Consider the following 27,336-nt stretch of genomic DNA (forward strand, 5'->3'; position numbering starts at 1 on the left):
GCAGAACTGGACTTTCATAAGAGCATGATCAAGCTCAGTGGACAAAATCTTAAGTCCTTATTCAGGCAAAACTGAAGTTCATTGACGTCAACGGAAGTTTTGCCCAAGTAAGGGTTGAGTAAGAAGGTTACGTGCTGGCCGTCTGTTTCCAGCACACTGTGAAATATAATGCACTGTACAGTAATCAGTTCCAGAAAGATCTGGAATGTACAATGGATGGTAGGAATAACACAAGGAAATCGCAATGGCCCTGGATTCTCCACTGGCTGGCACATTATGGAGTCACTTACACCTGTGCAAAGTGGCACTAAAACTTCATCGTAGCAAAACAATAGCATTTAATACCCATTGTCATCATCAATCATCCTGTCCAATCCTAAAGGGCCATACCCTCCTTGCATCTTTAGCACCACCTGGCTCAATCGCTAGGTCAGTCCTCAAGGTGGTCTGGCAGGATACTCAATTTTTGGCCATCATTGGCTATTGTATTAATACCCAGTTTTCTCAGATGCAAATCGGGCCCAGGAGGAGAATCAATTCTACTAGGTTTTATACAAAAAGTCAGTGTCGTGGGCAATTTGTAGAGATAGGTCCAAGCCACAAAGTTCAGTCTAAATAATCCTGAGATATGAGGGCATGTGTGGGTAGGATTTAGGGTTTTAGTTGGGCTTATTATATAAATAAGGACAAGGTTCTGAATTTTCCAAACCTTTGGGAAAGATTAGATTTGGGTCTTTGGTTTTGTCCTTTCTCTAATTTGAATAGGAAACAAGTGCTTTGAAATCTTGCAATTAACTAAATCAGAATCCCGCTCCATCAGGCAGTGCACACTTCGACTCAGTGGGAGTTGTGCATGATAGAACAGTGCAAGACTGGACATCGTCCAACTGGAGTTTTGTGCATGCTAAGATTGCCGCACTAGCCTGGTGCTCAGCTGTCGGACTGAGTCACAGCTATGCAGGAGTGAAAGTAACATTAAGCACTTACCGGTGGGGGGTGAAAGAGGCAGCTCTGGGCCCCTGGAAGGGGTGGGGCTGGTGGGGCTCCTGCAGCAATTTAAAGGGCCTGGGGCTCTGGCTGCTGCTGCTTCCCCTCCTTCCCCCTGTCGGCAGTGGCCCTGCTGGTAGAGTCCCTGCCGGCAAGGGGCAGGGCAAAAGGGGCAGTGATGTTAAAGTGCTGCCGAAGTAGTACTTTAACGTCGGCTGCGTACGGGCCGGTACCGGTGGCCTCTTCTTACCATCTACGCTGTACCGGTCTACTTTCACCCCTGCAGCTATCTACTTCTGCTTTACACCACCGGAGCTCTACTCAAGGCTGATGGACAATTGCTCCAGGGCCCCAAGCTCAGGGGGCCCCTAAGGTATCTGTAACTGAGGTGAAATGGGAGGGTGGGCAGCACACATGATGTACCGGGACCCAAGTTACTCTCAACAGGCCTGACTCTACTGTAATCAGTGGAGTTGACCCACATAAAACAAGAGTAAATAGGGATGAATGAGAACCTGTATTTCTAGCTGTAGATTTTTTCCCATGATCACAATAAAACCATTAAAATAAAAGTACATTCCTTCCTTGGGGGAGTGCAGAAAGGGGGCAATCTACACATTATCCATTTAAACTCAAGGAAAATGAGAAGAGGATGGAGAAAGTGCAGAACTTCACTGTTCCACCGTTTTAGTGCCTGGGAACAAGCTGGGATCTAAACTCCAAGTTGAACCAATGAGTGTCACGATGCTTAAGAGTCAGTCCCAAGCTACTGTTTTAAAAAACTGCCTGAACACCAAAACAAAATCTATAGACCTAAAAGCTGAAAATGGATCAGTTGATGATAATGAAACAGCAAATATGCAGTATTTATATCCATTATGATAAATATGCAGTATTTATATCCATTGCAAAAATACAGTCAAATCCGTCAGCCCCTCCTTTGTGTGCAGTCATAACTCATGCATGGTGTCCCATTGCTTTTGGAACTACCTGTGTGAGAAAGGATGATGAACATGAGCAAAGAGTTGGCCACTCAGTCCTGCATGACCTCATCTTGCTGCCACTGAATTCAGTGGGAAAGTCACACTGATTTCACCAGCAACAGGATCGTGCCATAACTATTTGCACTTTTCCAAAGCGGTACCATAGTTTTGCTAGCTTTATGTTTATGTAATACAATGTTGTACAGTTCATAAACGTTTGGTGCATTAGTCTAGAAACAAAAGCATTCCATACAATCTAGATATACTTGTAGTTTGTGCATGAAGCATTGTTTTCTCCAAGGTTTCCTTCGTATGCTTTTTTTTTTTTTCACTGTTCCTCTCTTTTCTTCAAGTTGAATTTATCAAATTTTATTTACCAAAAAAAAAAAAAAATCTTTTAACAAATACTCCATGCCATAACCAAGATCGCGTGAATTACATAGCAAGAAAAGTGTATTGGTGTAATACTTCACTGCCTACGTAAACCAAAGAGTAAAAGCCTGGCCACACTGAAGTTTTGTCATTGACTTTAATGGAGCCAGAAGTTCACCCCAAGTTTTTGCCTTAACTAAAGCTTTTGAACACATTCAGCATACACGTACCAGCACCCTGATCTTGTAAGCATTTATGCACATCCTTAAACTGAACCATGTGCATGGTACCTCTGAAGCCAATGGGACTTACTCACATGCTTCAAGTTAATCATCCAGAGTACGGTGTCCACACTACAAGAAGGATGTGAAAAAATTGGAAAGAGTCCAGCGGAGAGCAACAAAAATTATTAGGGACTGGAGCACATGATTTATGAGGAGCGGCTGAGGGAACTGGGATTATTTAGTCTGCAGAAGAGAAGAGAAGGGATTTGACAGCTGCTTTCAACTACCTGAAAGGGAGCTGTTCTCAGTGGTAGCAGATGACAGAACAAGAAGCAATGGTCTCAAGTTGCAATGGGGGAGGTTTAGGTTGGATATTAGGAAAAACTCTTCCCTAAGACAGTGGTGAAGCACTGGAATGGGTTACGTAGGAAGGTGGTGGAATCTCCTTTCCTAGAGGTTTTTAAGGTCAGGCTTGACAAAGCCCTGGCTGGGATGATTTGGTTGGGGATTGGTCCTGCTTTGAGCAGGGGGTTGGACTAGATGACCTCCTAAGGTCCCTTCCAACCCTGATAGTCTATGATTCTATGTGCATACATAGTTTCAGGATCAGGACCAAAATCCTTACTCAGTCAAAACTCTCTTGATGCCAATGGGGCATTATTGCTGAATAAGGACATATTGGAAGGCCTTAAACAAACCTGGAGCCAAACAGAAATCAATGGAACTGCTTCCATGAGTAATACTTTCTTACTTGAGTAAGGCCAGCCCAGGTAGCTTTTACTCTGTGCTATCCCTGTGGTGAAACTCCTCAAAAGTCAATGGAGCTGTACCCACTTATACCAGGGTTGAATTTGGCTCGTCAGCTTCAGTAAGTCTACTCAGCTTTCAGGACAAGCCCCTCAGTTATTATTCAGTCGTTATGCAAAACCTCCATTGACTTGAACACGTGAAGGATTCAAGATCTGGTCCATTGACTTGAACTCCATTAAGCTATCCATTCCGAACTGTGCTTTTGACTACAGCAGTTCTTTTCTTATTCCTGCCCCAGTTAAATAAAGAATTCAACACACACACACACACATATATGTATACATATATCAACCCCGGTCGCCTCCCCACCATATTCTTAATCACAGCTTCTTTACAAATACATATTGAAGATGGTCAGAGTGAAGTAGTGATGTAGTCCATGGAGTGCTGGGACAGTTCTCAGGCTGTGGACGGCTGAGTGAAGCTCTTCTGACTTGAGCTCTTGCAACTCAGGACAAATGTGGAGGAGTTGCTTTTTTTGCTGATGCTCAGGTCACATCCTTGCCTGGATTTTAAATAATGTGTGGAGCAGCAGAGGAACCGGTGTATAAGGTCGTGGAAGAGATGGCCTGTGAAAAGCATGTAGATCCACGGGTTGCAACAGCTGTTTAAACTTGCTAGGAGCATGGCGATGATAAATGGGGATGCTGCAAGGTAGAAAGCATAGCAGGAAAACAACGTGAAAATGCCATTTGGTGATCTTTAGGCCTAGGCAAGAAAACCTGGGCGCGTCCAGTGAGAAGAAATTGTGGCTTTTGGAGATCCTGATCCCAGAATCCACCTACATCCTCCCCAACATCCTGGCCTGACTCCCATGTCCCCAGTTGATCAACACACAAATTTGTGGGCCCAACTCTCACTGATTTAATGCTACCATGAGAAACCAATGGGATTTCCCCCAAAACCCTTCCATAGTCCAGTGCAAAACAAACTATTTCCCTTTAAGCAAAAATAGCTCGAATGCTGCAAGTGGTAAAAAGAAATTGTGAAAAAACAGGGAAAATAAATCAACTTATGTTTAAGACACATTGTTTTTAAGTCTTCCCTGGGATAGAAGCCAATTTTTTCCAATCTCAGTGAATTTCTTGCTCTTTATTTTGTGTTATGCTGAAAAGCAGAGATACACCACTACTCAGCTGCTTGATACCCACTTGCCATTGTCTGATTAGGAAGTGAATAAGCTCTAAAGAAGCTGTCATAGCAAAGAGATAGCTGCTTCCTTGCTTTTTGCATCTTTCTACCTATCTTTTCCCCTACTAGCCAATTTAGAAATTACCAGCCATTTTGTGTGCTCAGGCTGTAGCCTGAAAAGGCCTAGATTGCATTTCTAGATCATCAAGGCCATCCGTTCAGATAGCATTTGCTCACATTCAAGCAACCTAATTAGAGAGACTCTCTTTTAGAATGTGAAAAAGCTGTCATTTTTCTTTGACATTTAATTGAACATTTTCATACTCAAAGCTTTGCCATTGGAAATTATGGTTATTTCAAATTTATGTAATGAGGTCTAATTGCATAACCACGATTCTTCAATGAACAGTTAAATCAGGGAGTGGGGGGCAAAGCGGATGCAGGTGTCATTGTACTGGACTCGTATGCATCTGATTAATTGTCAGTATTGCAAGCATGCAGAATACATGGCTTTCCACCCACAAGTGAGGTTTGTACACTGAAAACACAAGATGAGTGAAGTCTGCCAGTTCAAGAGTGCAGGTTTTTTTCAGGGGGCCCTTTGACAATTATTTTTTAAATGGGGTTCACGCACAGGCATGTTGCTATAAATTACCTACAATGGCTTTCATAATTCGTTGGTCTTCCATCTTAATAATATGCCCATACCAAGAAAGACGCTGAAACCAAATCAGTGCCAATGGAGGCAGTCAGTGTGTTCGGCTACGAATAGCCTCATTGCTGATCTTGCCCTGCCACTTAATATGGAGCAGCTGACAATGATGATGAGAGTAAAAATACACCACTCTTCGGTCTTCCTCAGCATGACTTACAAAGCATGTTTACCAAGGAATGCTGCTACATGGTCAGGGATCAATAAAATCACCAGCCATGGACAGGGGTGCCAGAACAAGGCGGGTCAGCGGGCTATGACCCCACCACTTTTTACCTGCTTTAAGGGTGAGCGACGTGGGGGGGGAGGGGACATAGAGCGAGTGGGGAGTGGGGCCTTGGGGAAGAGGCAGGATGAGAATCGGATTTTGCGGGGTGGGGCCATGGTTCAGGCACCGGTGGCCCCCTCCACTTATAGAGAGCTTCTGGTGTTCCTGGTTACTGAACATCCAGCCAGACAGTCTTCAGGACATAGCTATAGATTGATCTGGATCTGCAAGGAGGCTACATCCCTGTGGGATTTATTTTGAGAAAGACGAGAACCTACTGTGGCTGAAAGTCATTTAACTCTTATGGGGCCTCATCCAAAGCCCAGTGAAGTTAGTGGAAGTCCTTAGATAAGGCCAACAAAGCCCAAGTAGGATGAAATCTACTGCCCAGCACAAGGCCTGAATATGGGACTGCATAGTAATTCAGTCTCCTTGCTCATTCACCCCTTGGCTTTTGTGCTAGATTGGCAACAAGGTTGGGGGCAGGCTCCTCTTTTTGTAAAGGAAACACCAAACAGAAATGGAAATTAAAAAAAAAACTAGCTAAAGAGTCACTCTCTGACAGGTGTTTTCTACTCTGCTTAATAACATTTCACTACCACTGTCTTCAGTTATGACCTGGGTTGAACCTAAGTCCAATCAGTTCAACGTTTGATCAGACCTTCCTCAGCACCCATAGCAACTGCATGCCAAAATCATCAAGCAACAGCTAACGGGCATCTAGCCACACACCTCCCTGCCATGGAGTTGCACCCCAGCTTTAACGTATTCCCTCAGCACGGTGCATGGCTCTTTTGGCTAGGTAAAAATGCAGCTTGAGGGGGGGCCTGATACTGTGAGGAACTGAGCACCTTCCACTCCCAACAGTAGAGCTGGTCAAAAGTTTTGGGGAGACGTGTTCTCAAAAAGCTGTTGAAAACCGAGGCAGTTTGGTGTCATTCCAAAGTTTTCACAACTTTTTTCCATTTCTCCATGGAAAATATTTTAAATGAAAAATTTCATATTGAATTTTTGGTTCCTTTACCCCCTTTTCTCACTTTTTATCCCCCCCCTTCTTTGGGGAACAAAGTAACACAAAGGGAGGAGTGGAGGGAAAATGTTTTTTTTCCCCCTGTTGGTTACTTGGGGTTGGGGGGGAGGAAAAATGGGAAAATTTCCCACCATTCTGAACCAAAGAAAATTTGGCGGGGAAAATGTTCAGAAAATTGTGTTTCAAATTTTAATCCAAAAGTGAAAAGGTTTGTCGGCCATGACATTTTGGCAAGAAATTTCAGCATCATAGCAACTCCATTGTTTAACAAAAAAAAATTATTGTAAAAAAAATGTTGATCAGGTCTACATAGTAGGTATTGACAGTGCTCGACACCCTGTGAATATCTTAGTACATTCCAGGGATCGGCAACCGTTGGCACGCATCCCCTCAGGGAAAGCCGCTGGGAAGCCGGGATGGTTTGTTTACCTGCAGCGTCTGCAGGTTCGGCCGATTGCAGCTCCCACTGGCCGCGGTTCGCCGCTCCAGGCCAATGGGGGCTGCGGGAAGAGGTGCGGGCCCAGGGACGTGCTGGTCACTGCTTCCCGCAGCCCCCATTGGCTTGAAACGACAAACCGTGGCCAATGGGAGCTGCGATTGGCCGAACCTGTGGACGCTGCAGGTAAACAAACTGTCCCGGCTTGCCAGCGGTTTTCCCTGATGTGTCGCATGCCAAAGGTTACTGATCCCTGGAATATTCATTCATTTATAAGTGATATAAAGGTCCTCTGGCAAATGAATATCAGGGGACCTGAGCTACAAATATGCTTTAGGAAAGTAGAGGAGGGCCTTGGTCACAAAACAACAAGGCTACTTCAAGCACATGGAAATCAGTAGCACTGCCTCTGGAAAATCCTTTGGCCAAAAGGCAGTGCCATTTATAGCCACACATGCAAAATCAAAGGGGAATGAGCTCTCGCAGAGAAAGGCACAAATTGATCAGAGGTAGAGTTCCATTACCTTGGCTAGGATCTGAGGAAGCTTTGTCAATGAACATGGATTAGAAAAACCCCACACATTTCACAACTATCAACATGAGCGGCCGCGTAACTTCACTGGATATCTGTTTATAACTGAGATCCTTCCTCTATTTCTTTTTGCCTCCATAAAAATCAAATTTTTCTTTTCAACTTAAAAGAAAAAAGTTCACAGTTCACCTTTAACCAAGACATATATAAGTCTTGCCCTTGTGATGTCTAGTCCAAGTGGTCACAAGTTAAAGGATGTGTTAAAAGACAGCCAGAGGGAATTGCTTATGGGCTCCAAGCACAAGGGATAAGCTCCATCAGCTTCCTGGAACCACTGGTTAGACTCCAGCCATGGCTCAGGGGCCTCTGCAACCTTCTGAAGTAGTTAAGTTGAGCTGCGTTTCATGGAGCTTACTGTGTGGCTTAAAGCTTACTTAAAAGTTGATGTCCCCTCCCTTTTGCATGAATGTTAAAGATCTCACAACGTTTTTTCTAAGAGTTCAGATTTGCATCTTGGTCCTTGGCCAAAATTTCCGCTTCCCTCACTGTTATGTAGAATACCCTCCACTCCAGAAGTGGGTGCATTCTAGTAGGCCCCGATTCAGCAAAGCAATTAAGCAACAGGTAGGGAAGTGCTTTGGGCTCTTTGATGTGAAAGGCAGTATCTACAGGTAAATTATTATTGACTATCATTAATTATTTACTGGTATGAAGTGTTAAAGGTAGCCCAATATGTAAGGGCTTTAGTATCCCAATATTAATGGGCCCACTGTACTGGAGACATACTTGTAATTCATTCTTATTGCACTCCAGATTAGGAGTGAAAATACGATGTTGATTAGTTTAAAATGAGTGAGTGATGCTGCTGAGGGGAATGTCCCAATATCCTGACAAATATGATGCAATTTGCTGAGTTGCAGCTTCATATCCATTTACTGATCTTTACACATTTACAACTGTTTTCTTTGATATAAAGATTAATATGTCAGATATACTGCATATTAGCTGTAAGGTTTTTCTGTAGGGAAAGAAAGTGATGATGTGTGATTTGAATGACACCCTAAACTGATTCAGATGCTGTCTGTTCTGATCTGCCGTGGTATAACGCCAACATACGTTTACCCAGACCATTTCCAGCATCAACAAAAGGGAACATCTGCTGCCAGAACAGAAAATATTCATGTCATGAAAATGGCTGAAACATTCCAAAGCATTATGAATTGTTTGTACTGAGCAATGTAGGAAAAAGTTCTCCACAATGAACTGACTGCAGCTGTATGAGCCGGGACTGTGCTCATACTTCAAACTGAAATAGACAAAGGAGAATTGGGAGGTTTTGTCACTCCATCAATATAGCACAGCATTGGGACTAAGGAGACCTTGGTCATATGCCCAGCTCTGCTATTGGACTCCTAAGTGATCTTGGGCAAGTCACTTCACTGCTCTGTGCCTCAGTTTCCCCATCTATAGAATGAGGATTATAATATTTGCCTCCTTTGTAAACCACTTTGAGCTCTAATGATAAAAAGTGCTAGATAAGAAATAGATATTCATTATTATTATTAACTGTAGGGTACAGTCTAGTCAGGGAATGGGTGAAATCTCTATGAATCTATTCCATCTCTTATTTCTATTTACTTAGTAGCTCTCCCAAGCTAAGTGGGGCTGGGCCCAGCCAGTACTTAGATGACAGATCTGCACGTATGGCAAGAAATGTTGGTGGGTCTGTAGTTCCCTTGTTCTCTCTCACTCACAGCTGACTCAGTGTTCCCACAACTGAGAATGATGTTGAGCAATCAGCAACATGGGAAGGGGCACTAAGCTGCTGCTATGGGTCCTGTCTTTCAGGTACAACACAAAACCCCGGTCCATCATATAAGGAGGCAAGTGGCATGAAACAGGCATTTTCTGAAGGGCATGGAGCAAGAAGAACTGTGTTGGACCTAGACCAAATCTCCCATACCCAGATCTCCTTCCTGAACGTTGGGGAAATTAATGTTTTCCCATCTGGGCCAATTCTCTCTTTCTGAAAAGGACCAGGCTAATCCCCCAAGATCTAACCCCCCCGAAATGGTGAACATTTTCTGGAGCATAAAGTTACTCAGATGTTGAAGTGTTTGCTTACTTTTTACTACAGCCCCATTTAAATATAGATTAAGACATAGGACACACCACACAAGCCTATGAAACATGTTTAAAAATTACACTATATGGTGTAACCACAACAAGAGATTCAAACAGATGAATATTTTAAAAACACATATAACTGCTTTTGGAAATTCCCTGGCAAATATTTCTAGCCAGTGGGACTCCCAGGAGGAAGATGCAACCATGAAAAAGGACTCAAAGCTGTGATCTGAGTAGAGCGGGGTGTCATAACACTAAGTGATGTAAATCACAGAAAAATATAGTAAGGAGGAGAGTGCATAGTCCCAGGCTGTGAAGTTAGCAAATAATATGGGTCGGGCAACATATGTATGTGTGTGTGGAGGTGGGGGTGTATTTCGAGAACATCCTTATTTCACTTGTTCTTTTTTGAAATGAAGTCAGTAGGACTCCTCATGTGTGGATAGTTTCTCATGTTCCTAAATGTTTGCAGGATCAGACCCCAAATTAGTAATGTATTAAACTAGCAAAGGACCTTTTAATTTCTTTCTTTAGGGCCCAGTCTTTCATTCCTTACACACTCCAAACTTCCACACCATAGGGAGTTGGGTCTGTTCAAGTGATGCAGGCTCAGGACCCTTTTAAGCCTCATGACCAATGCAATAAGACACAGCAAAGCATAGCACACACAGCAGTTGCAGAGGAGCCAAACAGATTGCTTTGATATTCATTCCTATTTACTCTACCAAATTATCAGCAAGGTACTGGAGGGAAGAGCATTGTTTGTTTAATTCAGTGTAAAGGGAAGTCAGTTGAGTTAGCAACAGAGACCCCTGAAAAGTAAAAGAAAATTCTAAACTCTTGCCTTAGATTGTAAACTCCTTGGGGCAGGGACTCTCTCTTTTTTCTGTGTTTATATAGTGCCTAGCACAATGGGGTCCTGATCCATGACTGGGGCTCCAAGGTGCTAACACAACACAAATAATTAATAATAATAATAATAATTGATAAAGTATTTAATCTTTACATAGGAGAACTGCACCATGATGAAAGGAAAATCTGACTTCAGAGGAAAAGGTTCTCCAACTTCCCTCTGGAGAACAAAGGCAGAGATTTTGACCTTGGGCATTATAGCTGGATCTTATTTATCAAGAACGTGCAATTAATATCCACTCTACCATTCATACTGGACAAGTTTCTAAACAAAGTAGTCCAGTCACATCCTATAGGTGGCAATATAACTCCATACGTGGCAGCCTGCTCATCTCAATAGGTTTCAGCATCATGCAAAATGACAAAGAAATGTTTTGCTTCCACGACAAAATTAAAAGTACGCTTCCCCTTCCATAGAGAGGCACCAAGGGGAAACACTATAAGGTGACAGTGACCGGCTTACATCAATTTAGAGTAACATTGCATACCCCCTCACTGTTTACATACAGTGCAAAACACACTCAGAGAAGCAGTTGAGGATTTTTCCTCTTCCAAGACCAATAACTCATTATATGTTTGATAATTTCTCAGACAGACTTTTCAAACAGACTGCAAGTTTTGGAGCCCTGGAGTCAATTTGCACGTGGACAATTTAGGATTAATTTGGAAAACATTTGACATTTGTTTGTTTGTGGCCCTTTCCAGATCCCATGATGATGGCTTGCCACATGGCGGCTGATAAACATTTTATTCATTAAGAAACAGCGCATCATGCTGCCTTTTTAAACATGTTTCCTTCCCCCAAACATCTGGCCCAATTGTGTGTTCAAGCAGTGGGCTTTGCTTGCTGTTTGTTGACTTCTGCAATTGCGTACATCATGAAAACCTTGCCAGCTATTTGTGACGTATTCCCTTTCTTTTACTCTTATGCCCCAGAAACCCGGGGACATTGTGCAATGGCACACAGCTCCATTACATTTTGATTGATTGTTACACCTCTCTGCACACGTCTCTTGAATCCTTCCTTCCAATGAGCTACACTCCACAAAGAGGCAAAAATCCAGAAAACGGTGCACAGAACTGCAGAGACAAAACATATGGCAAAACAGACACCTAACCCTTTGGAGCCTAATTCATTCTCAAATAGATACCAGCTAGAACAGGCATTGGCAGCCTTTGGCACGTGGCAAGTCAGGGAAATCCGCTGGCCGGCCGGGATGGTTTGTTTACCTGCAGCATCCACAGGTGCAGCCGATCGCAGATCCCACTGGTCGTGGTTCATCATTCCAGGCCAGTGGGGGCTGCGGGAAGTGGCGCAGGCTGAGGGATGTGTTGGCCACCGCTTCCCGCAGCCCCCATTGGCCTGGAACGGCAAACCACGGCCAGTGGGAGCTGCGATCAGCCGAACCAGCAGACGCTGAAGGTAAACAAACCATCCCAGCCGGCCAGCGGATTTCCCTGACACGCTGCATGCCAAAGGTTTCCGATCCCTGAGCTAGAATCTGGGTAATTTCCAAGGACCTGGGGGAAACCACTAGGGGGTACTATGCGAGAGAGCAGGTAGATTTTTAGAATCCGTTGGAGGTGAGCATGTGTTGGGTTTGGTGAGTCTGTCCCACCCCACCACCATTTCCTGGTGAAAGCCTTACCTCTACCTTCAGCTCCTGCTGTGCCCCCCTCCCCCATTCCTCTTTGCTGACTTTCCAAACTGCTCTATCCGATTTAGACACAGCAGTAGCAAGGGAAAGGGGCATGAATCAGGAGCTGAGACTAGTGACTAAGAAGTACCCCAAAGGTTCTCTATAGAGAGACCGCAGCCAAGTAGGTTGGAAGCATGAATTACTCTACTCACCCAGCAGTGCTGTTTCAACTGCTGGGACTCGGCAGAGAGTTCAGAAGGGGGGGTCTTATTTTGTTTAAGGGAGAAAGCAGAGTGAAAAGGGAGGCAAGGTGCTTGCTTTGTGGTGGAAACGTTATATCCACTGGGTTCAAAGTATCCCAGACAGCTAGGTAATGAATCAGTTATGTGTGCTGGGTGCTGTGTCCCCCTTGAGTTACTGCCCCTCATTAAGGCTAAGAGCCTACTACTGCTGCCAGCTAAGGGAGTTATTCCTTTAGCTCAAGTGGTAGAAATGTATGCTTTGGAGAAGGCAGTCACAGGTTCAATTCACAATTTTGACCCTGCTAAGTGTTACTACCATTCACTGTTCCTCATCTAACTCACAAGAGGTTTTCCCCCTGTGCCATTAGATCCTATTATATATTGGATGCTTTTGCTAAAATAACATCCTTTGCTGTAGACATAAAACCTGGCTCCCAGGCCCGATGTGTGAATGAAGGCAAAGCATGTTAATAACTCATCCTGGTTAAAGCATGCTTCTTCTCAGGTAAAGCACCACAGTACTGATCATTTGACAGAGTGCATGAGAATGAGTGGCACAAGCAGGCAGGCTTGGAAAGCAACGTGTAAGCAATCGTCCGTTCTGAATTTGAGTCACAATCTACAATTCTATCCTGTTCTGAAAGGGAGCTCACCAACGTGACAGAGAGTTTTGTTTGCGAGGGTGTCATTAGCAAACCCTTCTTAGCAGATGTTTAAAATAAAATGAAAGGAAACAAGGACCCTTCTTATCCCATTAGACAGCTACAAAGCAGATGTAATTACTAGTGTGAAAAACCAAGATGAAATGCGGTGAGCAGCTGGGCAGGACAAAGTTCCCATGGGATAATCCCTCCACCAGCAATAAGGAGAGTAGAGAGAAGACAGAAGAGCTGCAGATACATACATTGAGGCATAGCCTCTGTTTCAGATTTACTGGGGACATATAAAAATCTCCCATGGGGGGGGGGGAGGGTTCCGTTTTTACACAAAGTAATTTATCATTGAAATGAGCTTGCCCAAAGGAGGGAGAGGAGCATCTTGTGTGAAGGCAGGAGCTGCATTGCCCTATGGACAGCTATGAAGTCAGCTACCAAGGAGCAGGCTCTTCTCCAGTGTCCAGCATTAGAGTGTCCACTTAGCAGTTATTTTTCCATCATGTTTATTTTACACCCCCCAAACCAAGCAAAGGTGCTAGCCCTCAGCGAGGACTCTGGCCAGGCCGAGTTTCTGTTGATCTGTTGAAAAACTGCAGTTCCCAAGATATATTTCTTTCACTCTCCCCTACCTCAAGAAAGGACTGACACGATTTTCCTCAAACTTTCCAACTCCATTTTAGAGCACAGAGTGAGTATAGGAAGGGTCAGCCCGAAGGGGAAAGTGGTTTTGAAAGTACTGAGAAAACAGGGAGTTGTAATGGACTTTATTGCCTGTTATCAGCCTTAGCTACTGCAGCGTTCCTGTATGAAAAATGGCACTTCATCCTTTGAAAAATGTTTTATTTCCAACTAACTAATAAATCATTGGAACATTAAGGGAAATGCGCTGCCTACAGCCAGCATCAAAGAGCATCGCAGTGAGTGTAGAGAATGGAGAGGAGAGAGAAAGGGAGGGGAGGGAAGAAAGGGAAGAAGGAAGAAAAAAAGAACAGAGTAAAAATGAGAGGAGAGGAGAGAGAAGAAAGGGGCATTGAAAAGGAAGAGAAGATGCTGGGGAATGTGAGAACGAGATATCAAACCAGCTGGTTTCAGGGTTTCTCAACCCTCCCCCCCCCCGCCCCCGCCACTGAGAGCCGATGCTCTGTGCTGTTGATACATTTAACGTTATTCATGGCCAGTACCTGATATTTTTAAAAACCCAGCACTCAGTAGTATATGCCTGCAAAGCACCACAGAAATTAATGGGAAAGCCATCTCTAGGCATTATTATTAATGAAGCTTGATGCCTGTAAATGACCTTGAATTTACACTACGAAGAAGGTGCCCAGTACAGGTGAGCGGGGGACAAATATTCTGTTTTGCAGCAAATTCTGAGGTTTGTATGTTTGTTCCACATTGGAATGACAACCAAACCTCTCAAACGATTTGTTTGCAAAAACAGATTTGTGTTGGAACATCCAGCTTTGCACTGAAACCGGAGCTTTTCTGTTTAGGAAAGGGGTGGAATGCTGATTAAGGCCCTGGCCTAAGGTGCGGCAGACCCATTTTCAAGTCCCTTGACTGCCCGATTCAGAGCAGAGTTTTTCAGATTTTTACAAATCAGGCGATGCTGAGACTTGAACCTGAGTCTCTCTGTTAGTGCCCTAATCACCAGGCCATAAAGTGTGAGAGAGTCTCTCCCTGTCTCCCTGCTTAAAACATCATCCAAACCAGTGCATCTCCTCAAAATGCTTCAGCTTCGGCTAAATGAAATGTCTCCAGAAAGGTTCCATGTGCCTAGCCCGAGGGCTCCCCAGGTCCCCAGCCTGGCTCCCTGACACACCTAACCCTGCAGGGTGCCATTTCAGCAGACATGCTCAAGCAGCTATAGCTATGCCCTGCTGACAGACAAAAGAGGAAAGTGCACATTGTGTGCAACTGAGAATTGCCTTGGCAAACAGGGAGGGAAACTGTTTTCCAGGTTTCAGTTCAAGACCCCAAGGACCTGATTCTAGTTCCTTATCCCCCAGAAAGCCAGGAGTGACTCCAATGAAATGTCAAAACTGCATGCCTTGGATCAGATGCAAGTCATCAGTTTTTCTCCTTTCAGCACCTAGTGAGTCTTGATTCAGACTGAAATCTCTCTACCGCCCCCATCACCTCTGGAATGGTTGTTTTGAAGCCTACTGATGTATTAATTATTAGTCACCAACACTAACTATTACATACAAATATATATTTTCTATATATGAAATGAGGGAGAACTTTACCTTCTTTGGGAGCATTCTTGTCCCACACAGACCACATCTGCACAAAGAAAAAAGGAGTCCAGCACACTATGAAAGCTAAGACTATGATGAAGGTCATTTTGACTGTCCGGATCTTGGCTTTAGAAATTAGCTTGATGCTGCTGACCCTGGAGAGGGCTGCCCCGCTGGAGGACAGGTTTATGTTGGTCTCGTGGGCTGTTTTTAACTTCACGTTCTGCCAGATTTTGAAGCTGATCAAGCCATAGCAGACACTCAGCATCAGCACAGGGATAATGTAAACCGTCAGCGTTATCCAGGTGATATATGCTTTGGCTCCCCAGGGCTGGATGAAATCTGCCCAGCAATCATACACCCCATTGCCCACATCCCGCAGGGAAAATATGTGGATCTGGGGGATGCTGACCAGCAGGCATAGCAGCCAGGTGAGGAGGACAGATACACGGTCAGACCTCCTGTGCAATGACCTCAGGGGCTGACAGATGGCCAGGCACCGGTCCAGGGACATCAGCAGAAGCATGTAGGTGGAAGCAAACATCCCCACCACCTGCAAGTACTTGACCAGCCGGCAGAGGAAATCCGGCCCATAGAACCTGAAGGTGATGTCCCAGATGAGTTGGGGCAGAACCTGGAAAATGGCCACCACCAGGTCAGCGATGCTCAGGTGCTTCATAAAATAGTACATGCGGGAGTGCTTGTGCCGGGTGGTGTGGATGGCCAGCAGCACGCACAGGTTGCCAGTCAGAGCAAGGAAGAGGATGAGGCAGAGCACCGTCACCTCCACCTTGGCCATGTCCTCATTCCTCTTCAGGGGATCAGTGGTGCTGTTGACCCCATAAGTCTGGTTCTCAAGGCTCAGGCTGCAGTTGATCAGTGAGCCATTGATAGTCCAAAGGTCGGTCCCTTCCAGGGACAGCTTCTCCATGGCCAGCCCCTTCCCATGCAGCACTTTGCACCAACAAGGGTTTCGGTGGGGGTCTCCTGTGCAGTGTCTCCCCTTCACAGCCTCCCCTTGCAGGAGACCATGGTTTTCAGCTCTTCTCTCCTGCCTCTGGAACTCCCCTTCCCCCTATTTCTTTTCTCGTCTCTTCCCAAGTTTTGATTCCTTTCCCTCTCTGTTGGTTTCAGTAGTGGTGACCGCTGGCCTGGGTGCTTGTCCTCTCTTCCTTCCGGATGAGCCAAGGGGAGCCGGTCTCAGTGCTCCTGAGGCAGAGATAGTCCTATCATCCAAATCCACCTTGTCCCCTCCGAAGGCACTTGGCGTGTCCTCCTCAAACAGAAACAAATCAAGAGAGGGCACATTACAAGCAAACCAATATCACTGTCCCATCTCAGTAGCAATATCTCTCCCTCCCCATCCCCTTCAGAGCCACTGCAGGGCCTTCCCAGAGCATTGCTTTTTTCCTACTGAAATCTACATTTCAAGGACCTCTCAATCATTTCCCCCTCATTCACTTCACAGCAATAACCAGCCAGGAGAGTAGGACACAGAATTCCCTCACCCACTTGCTGTGAGTTTTTCCATCTTCATGTGAAATAGCCACAAGCAGAGCTGGGGACATGAACCAATCAAAAATACTGCTAACAGAACAGATCAAAATCCTTCTTACCTTCTTACCGCTACCTCCTTTGGCAGCTCCCAGCTTTCCTCCTTGAAGTTGCTGTTTTCTGCTTAAAACACAAGACCAAGGAGTTGCTTTCTCAGAAGAGTTCAGGAGAGAAGCCCCCACTGTGAGACTGTCTGGCTGCTCCACAACTTTGCTCTCAAATGAATCCAGATGGCGAGAAAGCAGGGAAGTGGGGGAGGAGGAAAGGAGACTGGAGTCAGCCCTTCAGGAGTCACTCATTATGGATCAAGTATGCTGCTGCTGGGGTCGATACATACTGTACAATTGCTTCATTTATAGTTCTATCCCCTAGGTGGCGAAAGAGGCCACTACTTCACCTGCTCATCTAAAGAATAGCTTACAGAATTGGGAACTGGGTGCTGATTTCACCGAATCACCGAATCACCGAATATCAGGGTTAGAAGGGACCTCAGGAGGTCATCTAGTCCAACCCCCTGCTCAAAGCAGGACCAATCCCCAATTTTTGGCCCAGATCCCTAAATGGCCCCCTCAAGGATTGAATAAATCTGGAGCAACTGCTCTGGGTGTTAGGCTGGATTTACAATGTGGGTAACAAAGGCATTAAAGTAAAAGTTAACATTTCCCTCTTTAGTTATAGTTGCTCTGTCTTGTGCTACATTTTAATCAGTTATAAAATAAGGTTATTTCCCTCTCTCCCCAGTCCCCCCCCCAAGGTGTATTTAATTGTTTAGCACAGTGGAACACATCAGAATGTATTATATCTGGGCACACTGTCTTCCAGATAAGCGGTAAAAACAGTTTTAAGTAAATGATCAAATAAAATAATGAATAACATTGGCTGTAACATTTTCCCTGTTATGCAGAGCCCTGGATTGATTGATCCTCACAGAAGCACCCCTGTGACATACGTAAATCATGTGCTCCTCCTTTTACATATACATACCAGTATATGTTAATAGCATCCATGCAATGGAGTTGCCCCAAAAAATAATGCTCCAGGTTAAACACAAGTCAGCTGCGGTGTGTAACTTTATTTATCTGCTTTAAACTGTTTGTTTCAAACGATGCCTTGAATGTTTTTGTTGCTTTACTCTTGTTTCTGTCTCTGGCTATCTTTGTTAACTAGGTGTCAGAATTGCTCCCCAGACTTTGGATGTCTGGCAACAGTGAAAAGCATACGGGGAAACTGGAAGTGAAGAGGAGCTGTTGTTTTCTTGAAGTAAAAAATTAGGGTTGTGGTGAAACCTTTGACAAGTACCCCATCTGTTACAACAGGCAGGAGCTGCAGATTAACTATCCTCTTTTGTGTTGATAATCAGACAACATAAATGAATGTCAAACACTAATGAAAAATGCATTTCATAACTACACTGTTTACTGAATATGGGGATAGAGGGTACACTACGGCTCTGGGGGATTTATGGTTGCTTTAGAAGCAGATTGCAGTTCAGCTCCCAGAACGGTTGTTTCTGGGTTTCTTTCATTTACTCTGATCTGCAACCACAAGAGGTAGAGTACCAAGTTTAAACATGGAGCTAAGGTCTGGACTATTTGACAATATTATTCAAAAAAATTAAAAACTGGGACCCTTTCGAGCAAGATTTTTAGAGTAATAACTTGCTGCTACAAAATAAGAATGAACACTTTCTTTTTTAATATCTGCTGGCATCACCACTGCTAGCTTCTGTCTCAATATGAATACTTCACAGAATGGAGGGTTTTTTTCCTCCAGCAAATTACAGCCAGATTTTTAAATATATTTAGCTATCCAGGTGCTTTTGAAACTCCCACTAGATTCCTATCTGCATCTTTAGGCACCTAAATACCTTTAAAAATCCATCCCATAGGCCCAAATCCTCCAAGACATGTAGGAACCTCACTCCCTTTGATGATCTGGAGTTTGTAAAAGCTATCAGAGATGTTGTTTTGCTCAAAGTGAATGCTAATGACACTTGTTCAAAGTTTCTTGCTGAACTCATCTAGACACTCATTTCTTCTAACTTCTACAGCCTCTTCCCTCCAAGCACTGTTCATTACACTGAATACTCATTCCACGGGATTGCTTTTTCCTGATAAAAACATAGTGATTTCTATTTAGAATACACCTAGAATAAACATTTTGTAGTTATCTTACAAAGAAAATGTTTTGGTGGCCTTTAAGTCCTGAGAGATGTAGAAATTCTAAGTGGGCTAGTACTTTGGCATGCTTTTCCCTTATGTTCTTCCTCCTTATGCAATAATCTCTCTGGCATCATTGAAGAGAGTGTTGTGAGAACCACGCACAATGTTTTTTACACTGTTCTTCCTTTTTCAGGAGAGTTTTGTAAAGAGGAAATGACATTGGATGAAATCTTGATGTCAATGGGACTTTTGCCATTGACTTCAGTGGGTTCAGGATTTCATCACATGTGTTTTGCTGCTTTAGCATTATTTGCAAGATATCATAGAATCATAGAATATCAGGGTTGGAAGGGACCTCAGGAGATCATCTAGTCCAACCCCCTGCTCAAAGCAGGACCAAAACCCCAATTTTTGCCCCAGATCCCTAAATGGCCCCCTCAAGGATTGAACTCACAACCCTGGGTTTAGCAGGCCAATGCTCAAACCACTGAGCTATCCCTCCCCCCATGCTGGCAATCATTGGCTGGTGATGGGATGTGGGTCATTCCAGAATTTATCTAACATTCCTTTGTGTTCTAGTCTAGTTTATTGCACAACATTTTCCTGTTGGAGGAAAGGTAATTGCATGCTTCCTAGGATTGCATTTTGGGAGGTAAAACACAGCATGATGAGTTTTCATTGTCTCCTTTTCAAATAGCAGTTCCTGATCAGTTTTATTTGTGCTGCTTATTTGCCAGGTAGGGAAATGAGGGACCTTTCTTTGTTGGTGGTGAGGAGGGGGAAGTTAAGACATTGCTAATATAGTCAAAACATTCCAATGGCATCATGCAGTGGTGAGCCCAAGATTGATTATACATGCAAAACACAACCATGTAGTTCATATGAAGAGCAAATTTGGGGTTCGAACTCTGCTTCCTGAACAGAAAGCACAGAAGTTTCATTCTTAACAGGCCATCATAAAGGTACCAGCATTTCAGCGGTAGGTGAGTGGGCCAGGCCGCTATGGGCCAGATTGTGACCTTTCCTGTGTGCCCATAAAGTGCCCCCTTACTCCTTCATTCTAGAGGAGACCAGCCTCTCCATGGAGCTGCCACTCCTCCTCCCATGAATGTGGGTGGATCCAGGTTTCTTCCTCCCCAAGGTACCAACCAGCATATCTGAGCCAACCAGGTATAGATCTGACAGATTATTTTTACCTGGAACCAGACTGTGACTGAGTCTGCTCCTGGGGCAGCGTAACAACATGGTGCCCCTCACACAGGGCTTGTGGCAAAGCCACACGCTAGCTCTACATACACTAGGAGCCCAGATTCTATGGTGATGAGGAGCATATAAGTGAGATAAATTGATATATAGACACACAGGACCAGAGTCTGTTGCCGAGTACCCCCATGATAATGGAGGCAATGAAGACACTCAAGATTTACATCCACATAGCTGAGATGAAGATCTGGCCCCCACAAACATGCTTTGGGCTCCTCCAGGATATACATATGTAAGCAGCTGTGATTAATGGAGGGAACAGCTGGAAGAGAAAACTGTGTTTCAAAGTCATTAAGTGACCAAATGACGGGTGTTATCTTCAAGCCAATGAAAGATAATGCGCTGATCACAGAGGTAATGGGCTCAGGCCTCCCTAGTACAAAATCTAAGAACACTTCTATAACTCCAAAGTGCAATCAGCTGATGGGCTGGAATTAGACAATAACAACTGGGAAAATTCATAAAGGGAACCAGATGGGGAGCACACACAAGGAATCAGAGGTGCCAACTTTCTCATTTCCCTGGGGGTGCTCCACCCACACTCCACCCCTTTGCCCAACCCCCCCCCCCGCCTCTTCCTGCTCTGTTTTGCTCCACCTCTTCCTTCCCCCACTCCTCCCTTGCCTCCCCCTCTCCCCCACCTCCTACATGCTGCTGAACAGCTGATCACCGGCAGGTAGGCGGGAGGCGCTGGGGGTTGCAGAGGAGCTGATCGGTGGGGCTGCTAGTGGGTGCTGAGCACCCGCTATTTTTTTCCCATGGGTGCTCCAGCCCCGGAGCGCCCACGGAGTCTGCGCCTATGCAAGAAATATGTTAAAGAAGATTCCACAAAGGGTAGAGGTGCATAAAACAAGAGCAAAACAACTTCACCTCCAGCTAACAGGGGAAAGGAAGAATCTGCTTCAGTGGGCAGATTAGTCCATAATTATCCACTCAGGGGTTTCTGACTCCTGAGTCTGAAGCAGCTGGTCCTGGCCACAGCCCTGGACAGGATACTGAACCAGATGGACCCCCAGATTGGGCAATTCCTATTCTCCTAACAGCCAGTGGCTCTTTGTGCTAGGCACTGTACAAACTTATGGCAAGATAGAGAATAAGCTACTCAGGACAAGGACTCTAAGTATATAACACATAAAGGTGGGAGGGGAAACTGAGGCATAGAGAAGGGCTGTGACTTGCCTAAGGTCACATAATAAGATAGTGGCAGAGCCAGGAACAGAACCCAAGTCTGCTGAGGCCCAGTCCAGTGTCCTAGCCATTGAAACACACTACCTCTCAGAGGCTGTGATGGACACACATTATTTATAAATGCCAAAACAAATAAAGTATCCCCTTGATGGAAAGTCTAACATGAATCTAATCTCAGAGCAGTAATTCAGGAAAGCGTCAGGATGGAATTATTAGACTTATTAGATCCAGCGAGCACCCAAGCTAGCACCTGGATTGCGTGTTTCTCCCTACATCTATGTCTTTTCAGTATGTTCATGGCTGGGGATTGCGGCAGGGCCTCCAGTTAGGCCTGCTCACACAATAATTCTCCTTTTCACAGTGGAATTTCAGCTACCTGAGCCTGTCTCAGAGCTACTTTGTACTCCCTGGGGTTTTTGAGCCTGTTAAATCCCTAATTATGTGAGGTCCACCTCTTCTGTACGTCATGTGATAACAACTCCATTTGAGCCAGAGCAGTCTGGGGATAGCTGCATTCGATTTAACAAGCAGTGACAGTTCAGGCATGAAAATAAAAAAGAAATCTCTGTAGCACTATCGTGATCCGTAAACCAGGCTCCTGTCAACACCGTGTGCCACCAGCACAGAATTACTTTCTTCCTGTGCGTGATCAACCGGTGCTCCTCCACTGCTTTCAAATATCCAACGCGGAGCAGAGCTTCAACTCCGGGCTGAAAACACAGCATGTTTATTCCTCGTGTGATGGAGGGAGAGAGGGGGCATACTCATATTTCATAATCAGTCTCCTTGCCCTTAACCTTGCCCTTAATCATTTTCTAACCTTTTCCCTGCCCCAGCCAGCTCATTGGTTTGGACTGACTTGAGGGAAGCTCTGCATGAGGGCAGGAGTCCGCATGCACATGGAGCCAAATTCAGGGTCAGGATTTGCGTTGTTGTCCTTTCCCAGCACCCTTAATAGGTCACTTGTCCTCTTAGCCAGTCAGCCCTGCAGCCTGGGGATACTGATCAAGATTGTCTCTTGGCTCAGAGATGAGGGTGTGTGGGTGAGCTGTGTTAAGGGTCGATTGCAGGTCCCTGCTTCTCAGGGCCAGCCTCAACCACACTACAACTTACAGCTGTAAATTGCACTTAATGGATCCTATGCCAATGGAGGACTGGCATCATGCAGCCCCTCCTTGTGCTCACCTGATTCTAGCATGTCCCCTACACCCAGGTGTAGAGGAGTCATCCTGCACTAAGCAGAGTTCCCTTTTGCCAAAGGAATTCTCTGCTGCTGGGCATCTGTAGCCAGATTAGCCCAGCAGGAAGTATCAAAATGCATCAAGGAATTCTGATCTCATTCCAACCCAGCTAGAAGTAGGTCCCCACAGTCTCATCTCACAAGAGTTAGAGCAAATCCCAGGCTTTTCACAGACCGTAAAAGGTTCAGATGGTTTGAATCAGCATCCAAGCTTTTGTGTGTTTATTACCAGAACTCAAATACACTTCCAGACATGTGAGGTTCACTCATCATTAAGTCTTGGCATTAAAAGGAGAAAGTTTATTTTTCCCTTTTCCGCTTCTCGGGTAGTAGCAAGAACACAGTGTACCCCTTCCAACAGGAAGAGGATGCAAAGGTCCCAATTCTCAGAGTCAGCCAAGATCTACTTGGCATAGGATCCATTGCTAAGTGGCGTGAAGGTAGTTTTATCTCAACTTTGCAGCAGCTCAGCCCTGGGATCAGACCCTGTTTAGTAGCCATGGATTGCCAGAGCACAGAGATGCTTTGAGACGCTCAGAGTTTAAAGATAACAGAGATTGTGCATGGCCTGAAATTTACGGAGGAACCAGCCACATTCAGTACTAGGACTTCTGTTGTTAGACTCTGAGATGGGCATTGTTGCTGACTGCTATAGTCTGCCCAACTGATTTCCCCCTTTCACCGGATTACACTCCCTGGCCAGGATCTGTACTGGGTGAGTAGTGCCACCAAGAGATTCCCACCACTCCCATTGACTCCTCAGCTCACTGCTTAAGGTGGCTTCATGGTCACTTGACAGTGCCAAGGAGTCACTAAATGGGAAAGTCTCTGAATTACTACAGCGAATTCTATCCCACATGTCTGACTGGTGGGTCTTTCCCACCTGCTCAGGGTCTAACTGATCACCATATTTGGGGTCGGGAAGGAATTTCCCCCCAGGTCAGATTGGCAGAGACCCTGGGTGGCTTTCACCTTCCTCTGCAGTATGGGGCATGGGTCACTTACAGTTTTAAACAATATAAATGGTGGATTCTCTGTAACTTGAAGTCTTTAAATCATGATTTGAGGACTTCAGTAACTCAGCCAGAGGTTAGTGGGTCAATTACAGGAGTAGGGTGAGGTTCTGTGGCCTGCAATATACAAGCAATCAGACTAGATGATCACAACGGTCCCTTCTGACCTTAAAGTCTAGCAGACTACAGAAACTGACCAGGATTTGAGGGACATTTTTTCCCCTTTCCACCTCTAGGAAAATTGTCAATTAATTAGTCTTACTTCAATAGCACAGACTGATGTGTAATGAGGGACAGCATTTATTTAAGCAAGAAGAGTCCCGTACCTCTTGTTTTAATAACAAATACTGTGCTTCAGATTAGAAGATGGAAAAGCCCCATCAAGTCATCCAGTCAATGCAGGATGGTTTCCTCTAGCATATTTTTTTTAGAGTTTTCTCCAGTCCAGTTTTTAAAGTCTCAAGTAATGGGGCTTCCATCATTCTGCCTGGGGATGCTACTCCAGCAGATTTTGCATTTCTGACATTTCCCCAGATATTCACTCTTATCATGTGAAAAATCAAGGCAGGTCTGTAGAGATCCCCAAGCTGTTACCCAGCTGTGATGGATCCTCAGGAAATTTTGTGGAACTATTTGTTTGCCTCAGACCAGTTCACAAGAAAACACCACCACGGTTGCTGTTGATCCGGCACCTTTAACAAGCAGTTGAATAATGACCAGAAAATGGGGGATGGCATGTATAGGAAGAGGGTGGTATCTGCTAGTGGCATTCACCCTGGTTTATGAATAACCAGAAAACCCATCAGAGCTGCAGTATGGAAGTAACTAGGTCCACCATGTGTATGTACTGTATATTTACTACACTGTTTCTGTGTGCAATTTCTTCATGTTGCATAAAGAGCAAAAGACCCAACAAGCAGGAGATCACAGACATTTTTGTGATTTCCCTCCCGCCCCTCCCATTTTTTGCTTAAGTGTTGTTTCACAGGAAAATTCCCCATCAACTCTAACAGCCACTAAATTCAATCAAAATAAACTCTCTCCACAAATGCCAGCTGTCATAATAATTAATTGCACTGGGGGCATATAAAAGTTAGTTTTGAGTAAATGAAGATGGGAGGGAAATATGTAAACCATACAGCGTACAGACAATTCATTTAATAGGATTTCTTCTTGTTCGGAGATTTAGAAGGCAAATATCAAGGCATCAGCCCTTCACCACTCAGCCAATAACCTTGACGCCAGCCTAAGAAAGGGAGATGAGCTACAGTAAAGGGACTGGTGTGAAGGAAAAGGATCCTGTTACATTCTGTGAATGAAAAACACATTTCGCTATTATTTCTGGTGGTATTGAATCTGTTAGAGAGTTTACCCGCCTGAACTGTAAATACAATACAATTGGACCTGGGTGAAATCCAAACAGTTTATTTTTAATCATGTTTGCTCAGTCCCGCTTTATGTTTGGTATAGAAGAACAAACAGATTTGATTTGGGATCTTTGGTTAATATTTTAAAAGAATCCAAGTTTGGGGCTCTTTAAATTAGGGGCTGTCATACATGCATGAAAGGCAGATATAAAGTTTCATCAGCTGATTCTGTTCTGGCTAGGACACCAAAGTTATGGCATGAATTACAGAGTATGAAATGTAATGCTGATTTCATTAAAAATCAGCTCAGTAAAAATGGCTTAGGTAATTGTAGATAGAACCTGATTGTGAGTGCTCAGAATTAATGATACAAGAGATTGGGTACATGCAGACTGAAATTTACCAAGGAACAAGTTACATTCACTGCTAAGAGTGGCTATTGGATTCTGACATTGTCACAGTTGCTGAATGCCAGAGTCTACACAGCCCCAGCAGTTAAAGGATGATCAAGTGCATCGATTCATGACATAAAAAGGCTCCCTCTAAAAGTTTCTAATGGTCGGTTTCTTTTATTTTCTCTGATGGAAAAGACATTGCTGCAAATAACAGAAATCCTCACTTTAGGGCATCTCAGCTCATTGAACAACATTTAACTGTGAACAGACTGAGTCAAAAGTTATGTTTGATTGTGCTCTTTTCTGCCTAGGATCTTAAAACAAATTTTGGCCTGGTGTAAGCAAGTGCAATTCCAATCCCGCAACTGACATCCCAGTCTTTCAGTCCTTACTCCAGCAATCCTCCTATTGACCTCAAGTAATACTCAATCTTTTTAAAAAATAGATTTTTATGAAAAGAATCTTGCCAGAATAACTGGAGTTTATGAGTCACCTTGGGCTCCTTCCAGCTTTAAAAATTATCTGATTAAGTTGGAAACATTTTTATTTCAAAAACATATTTTAGAAAAGTAAAAAAGGAAATTTAATTGCATTTTAATTCACTGCTGGATCTCAAATAGTTCTTTTTTTCTGATAACCATCTTGAATCCCAACTTTGCAGTCCCCATGATACAAGAGGCCTGACAAAGTTACCACTTCAAATCAAGTTCATTTACAGATGGGACCATGGCTGTATATGTGTTCCCTTATATGTATATGTGCAGTAGCAGAGGTTGCAACCTAGGATATCAGAAAGCCAAAATGTTTTATCTGGCTGGATTTTCCTGGGAAATCATTTTTTCTTGGAATCTTTTCCTAGCCCCGACATCCCTCCGTTTTCAGTGAGTCTGCAAAAAGCTAAGCATTCACATTGGAATATACATACACACACACACGCTCCAATGCACACAGCTCTCCATGAAAATAATTCATATAGCTGAATCAAAGGCCATTCAAGTAAATGGAGAGGTTCCAGATAACTTCAGTGGGCTTTTAATAGGGCCCTGCAAAAAGAATAATTATAGAGAAATTCATCAATGTTTAGCTATTGTTGCTAGAAGTCTATATGGCTGTTATATATCAAATGGTAGATATTACTTATTATTATTGTAGCACCTAGGAGCCACAGTCACACACCCTATTGTACAGCACCTAACAGAAACACATAAGTGCTCCAAAGTGCATAGTTAGGAAGGAGATCTATCTACCTACCTGATATACTTTACAGTAGATATACTTATCTGTATATAAACCAGTGTAAGTATGTATGTGGTACAAATGTATTGCATTTATGCTAAGAGCTACCCGGTAACATAAGTAATACATAGAAGTATTTGGTACAAAATAGTTATTTTAAATTATCACATCAACAACCTACATTCCATTTTCAGCTAAGCAGTAACACTGTACTGAGCTTAAGTATTGAAAGATTTAAAATATATTTTAAAAGTTATGGGTAAAAAATATTGGTAATAATATTATGGGATCATCTGCTCCCAGGTAGATGCCCAATTGCCCATATTTCATAGAAAATATTATTGGAACAGAATAACCAAACAACATGCTGGAAAAATAAAATGTAAATCTGTTTGCATAGCAAAGATTTTCTTTCTATCAACACACATACTGGCTTGTTATTGTAGGGTTGTTCATATTGGGCATAGCTTTTATGTTGGAATAACATAGATTTTGTTTTGGAAAATATATCATTGGAGCATTTGCTTTGGAAAAAACAGATTAGGAAGAATCTCATTGTCTTGCAAACAGATAAAAGAGGAAGGGCAGATTGGGTTGAATATAGGAACAAGTATGT

The 27,336-nt window shown here is 43.9% G+C and overlaps 1 protein-coding gene across 2 annotated transcripts; it reads right to left on the reverse strand.

Moving 5' to 3' along the window:
• Positions 1 to 2,314: 2,314 nt before the first annotated feature.
• On the reverse strand, positions 2,315 to 17,060 carry OXTR (oxytocin receptor). Of its 2 annotated transcripts, none has more exons than XM_073351207.2 (3): positions 16,919 to 17,060; positions 15,312 to 16,575; positions 2,315 to 4,023 (listed from the first exon to the last, which is right to left on the reverse strand). In XM_073351207.2, exons 2-3 carry the CDS (start codon positions 16,231 to 16,233, stop codon positions 3,776 to 3,778), a joined length of 1,170 nt encoding a protein of 389 aa, XP_073207308.1. In that variant the 5' UTR covers positions 16,234 to 16,575; positions 16,919 to 17,060; the 3' UTR covers positions 2,315 to 3,775. The 2 variants fall into 2 exon arrangements, with proteins under 2 accessions (XP_073207308.1, XP_073207309.1); XM_073351208.2 differs by having other exon boundaries at positions 15,312 to 16,578.
• Positions 17,061 to 27,336: the final 10,276 nt, after the last annotated feature.

Source organism: Lepidochelys kempii, chromosome 7, assembly GCF_965140285.1.
Source record: "Lepidochelys kempii isolate rLepKem1 chromosome 7, rLepKem1.hap1, whole genome shotgun sequence".
NCBI lineage: Eukaryota > Metazoa > Chordata > Testudines > Cheloniidae > Lepidochelys > Lepidochelys kempii.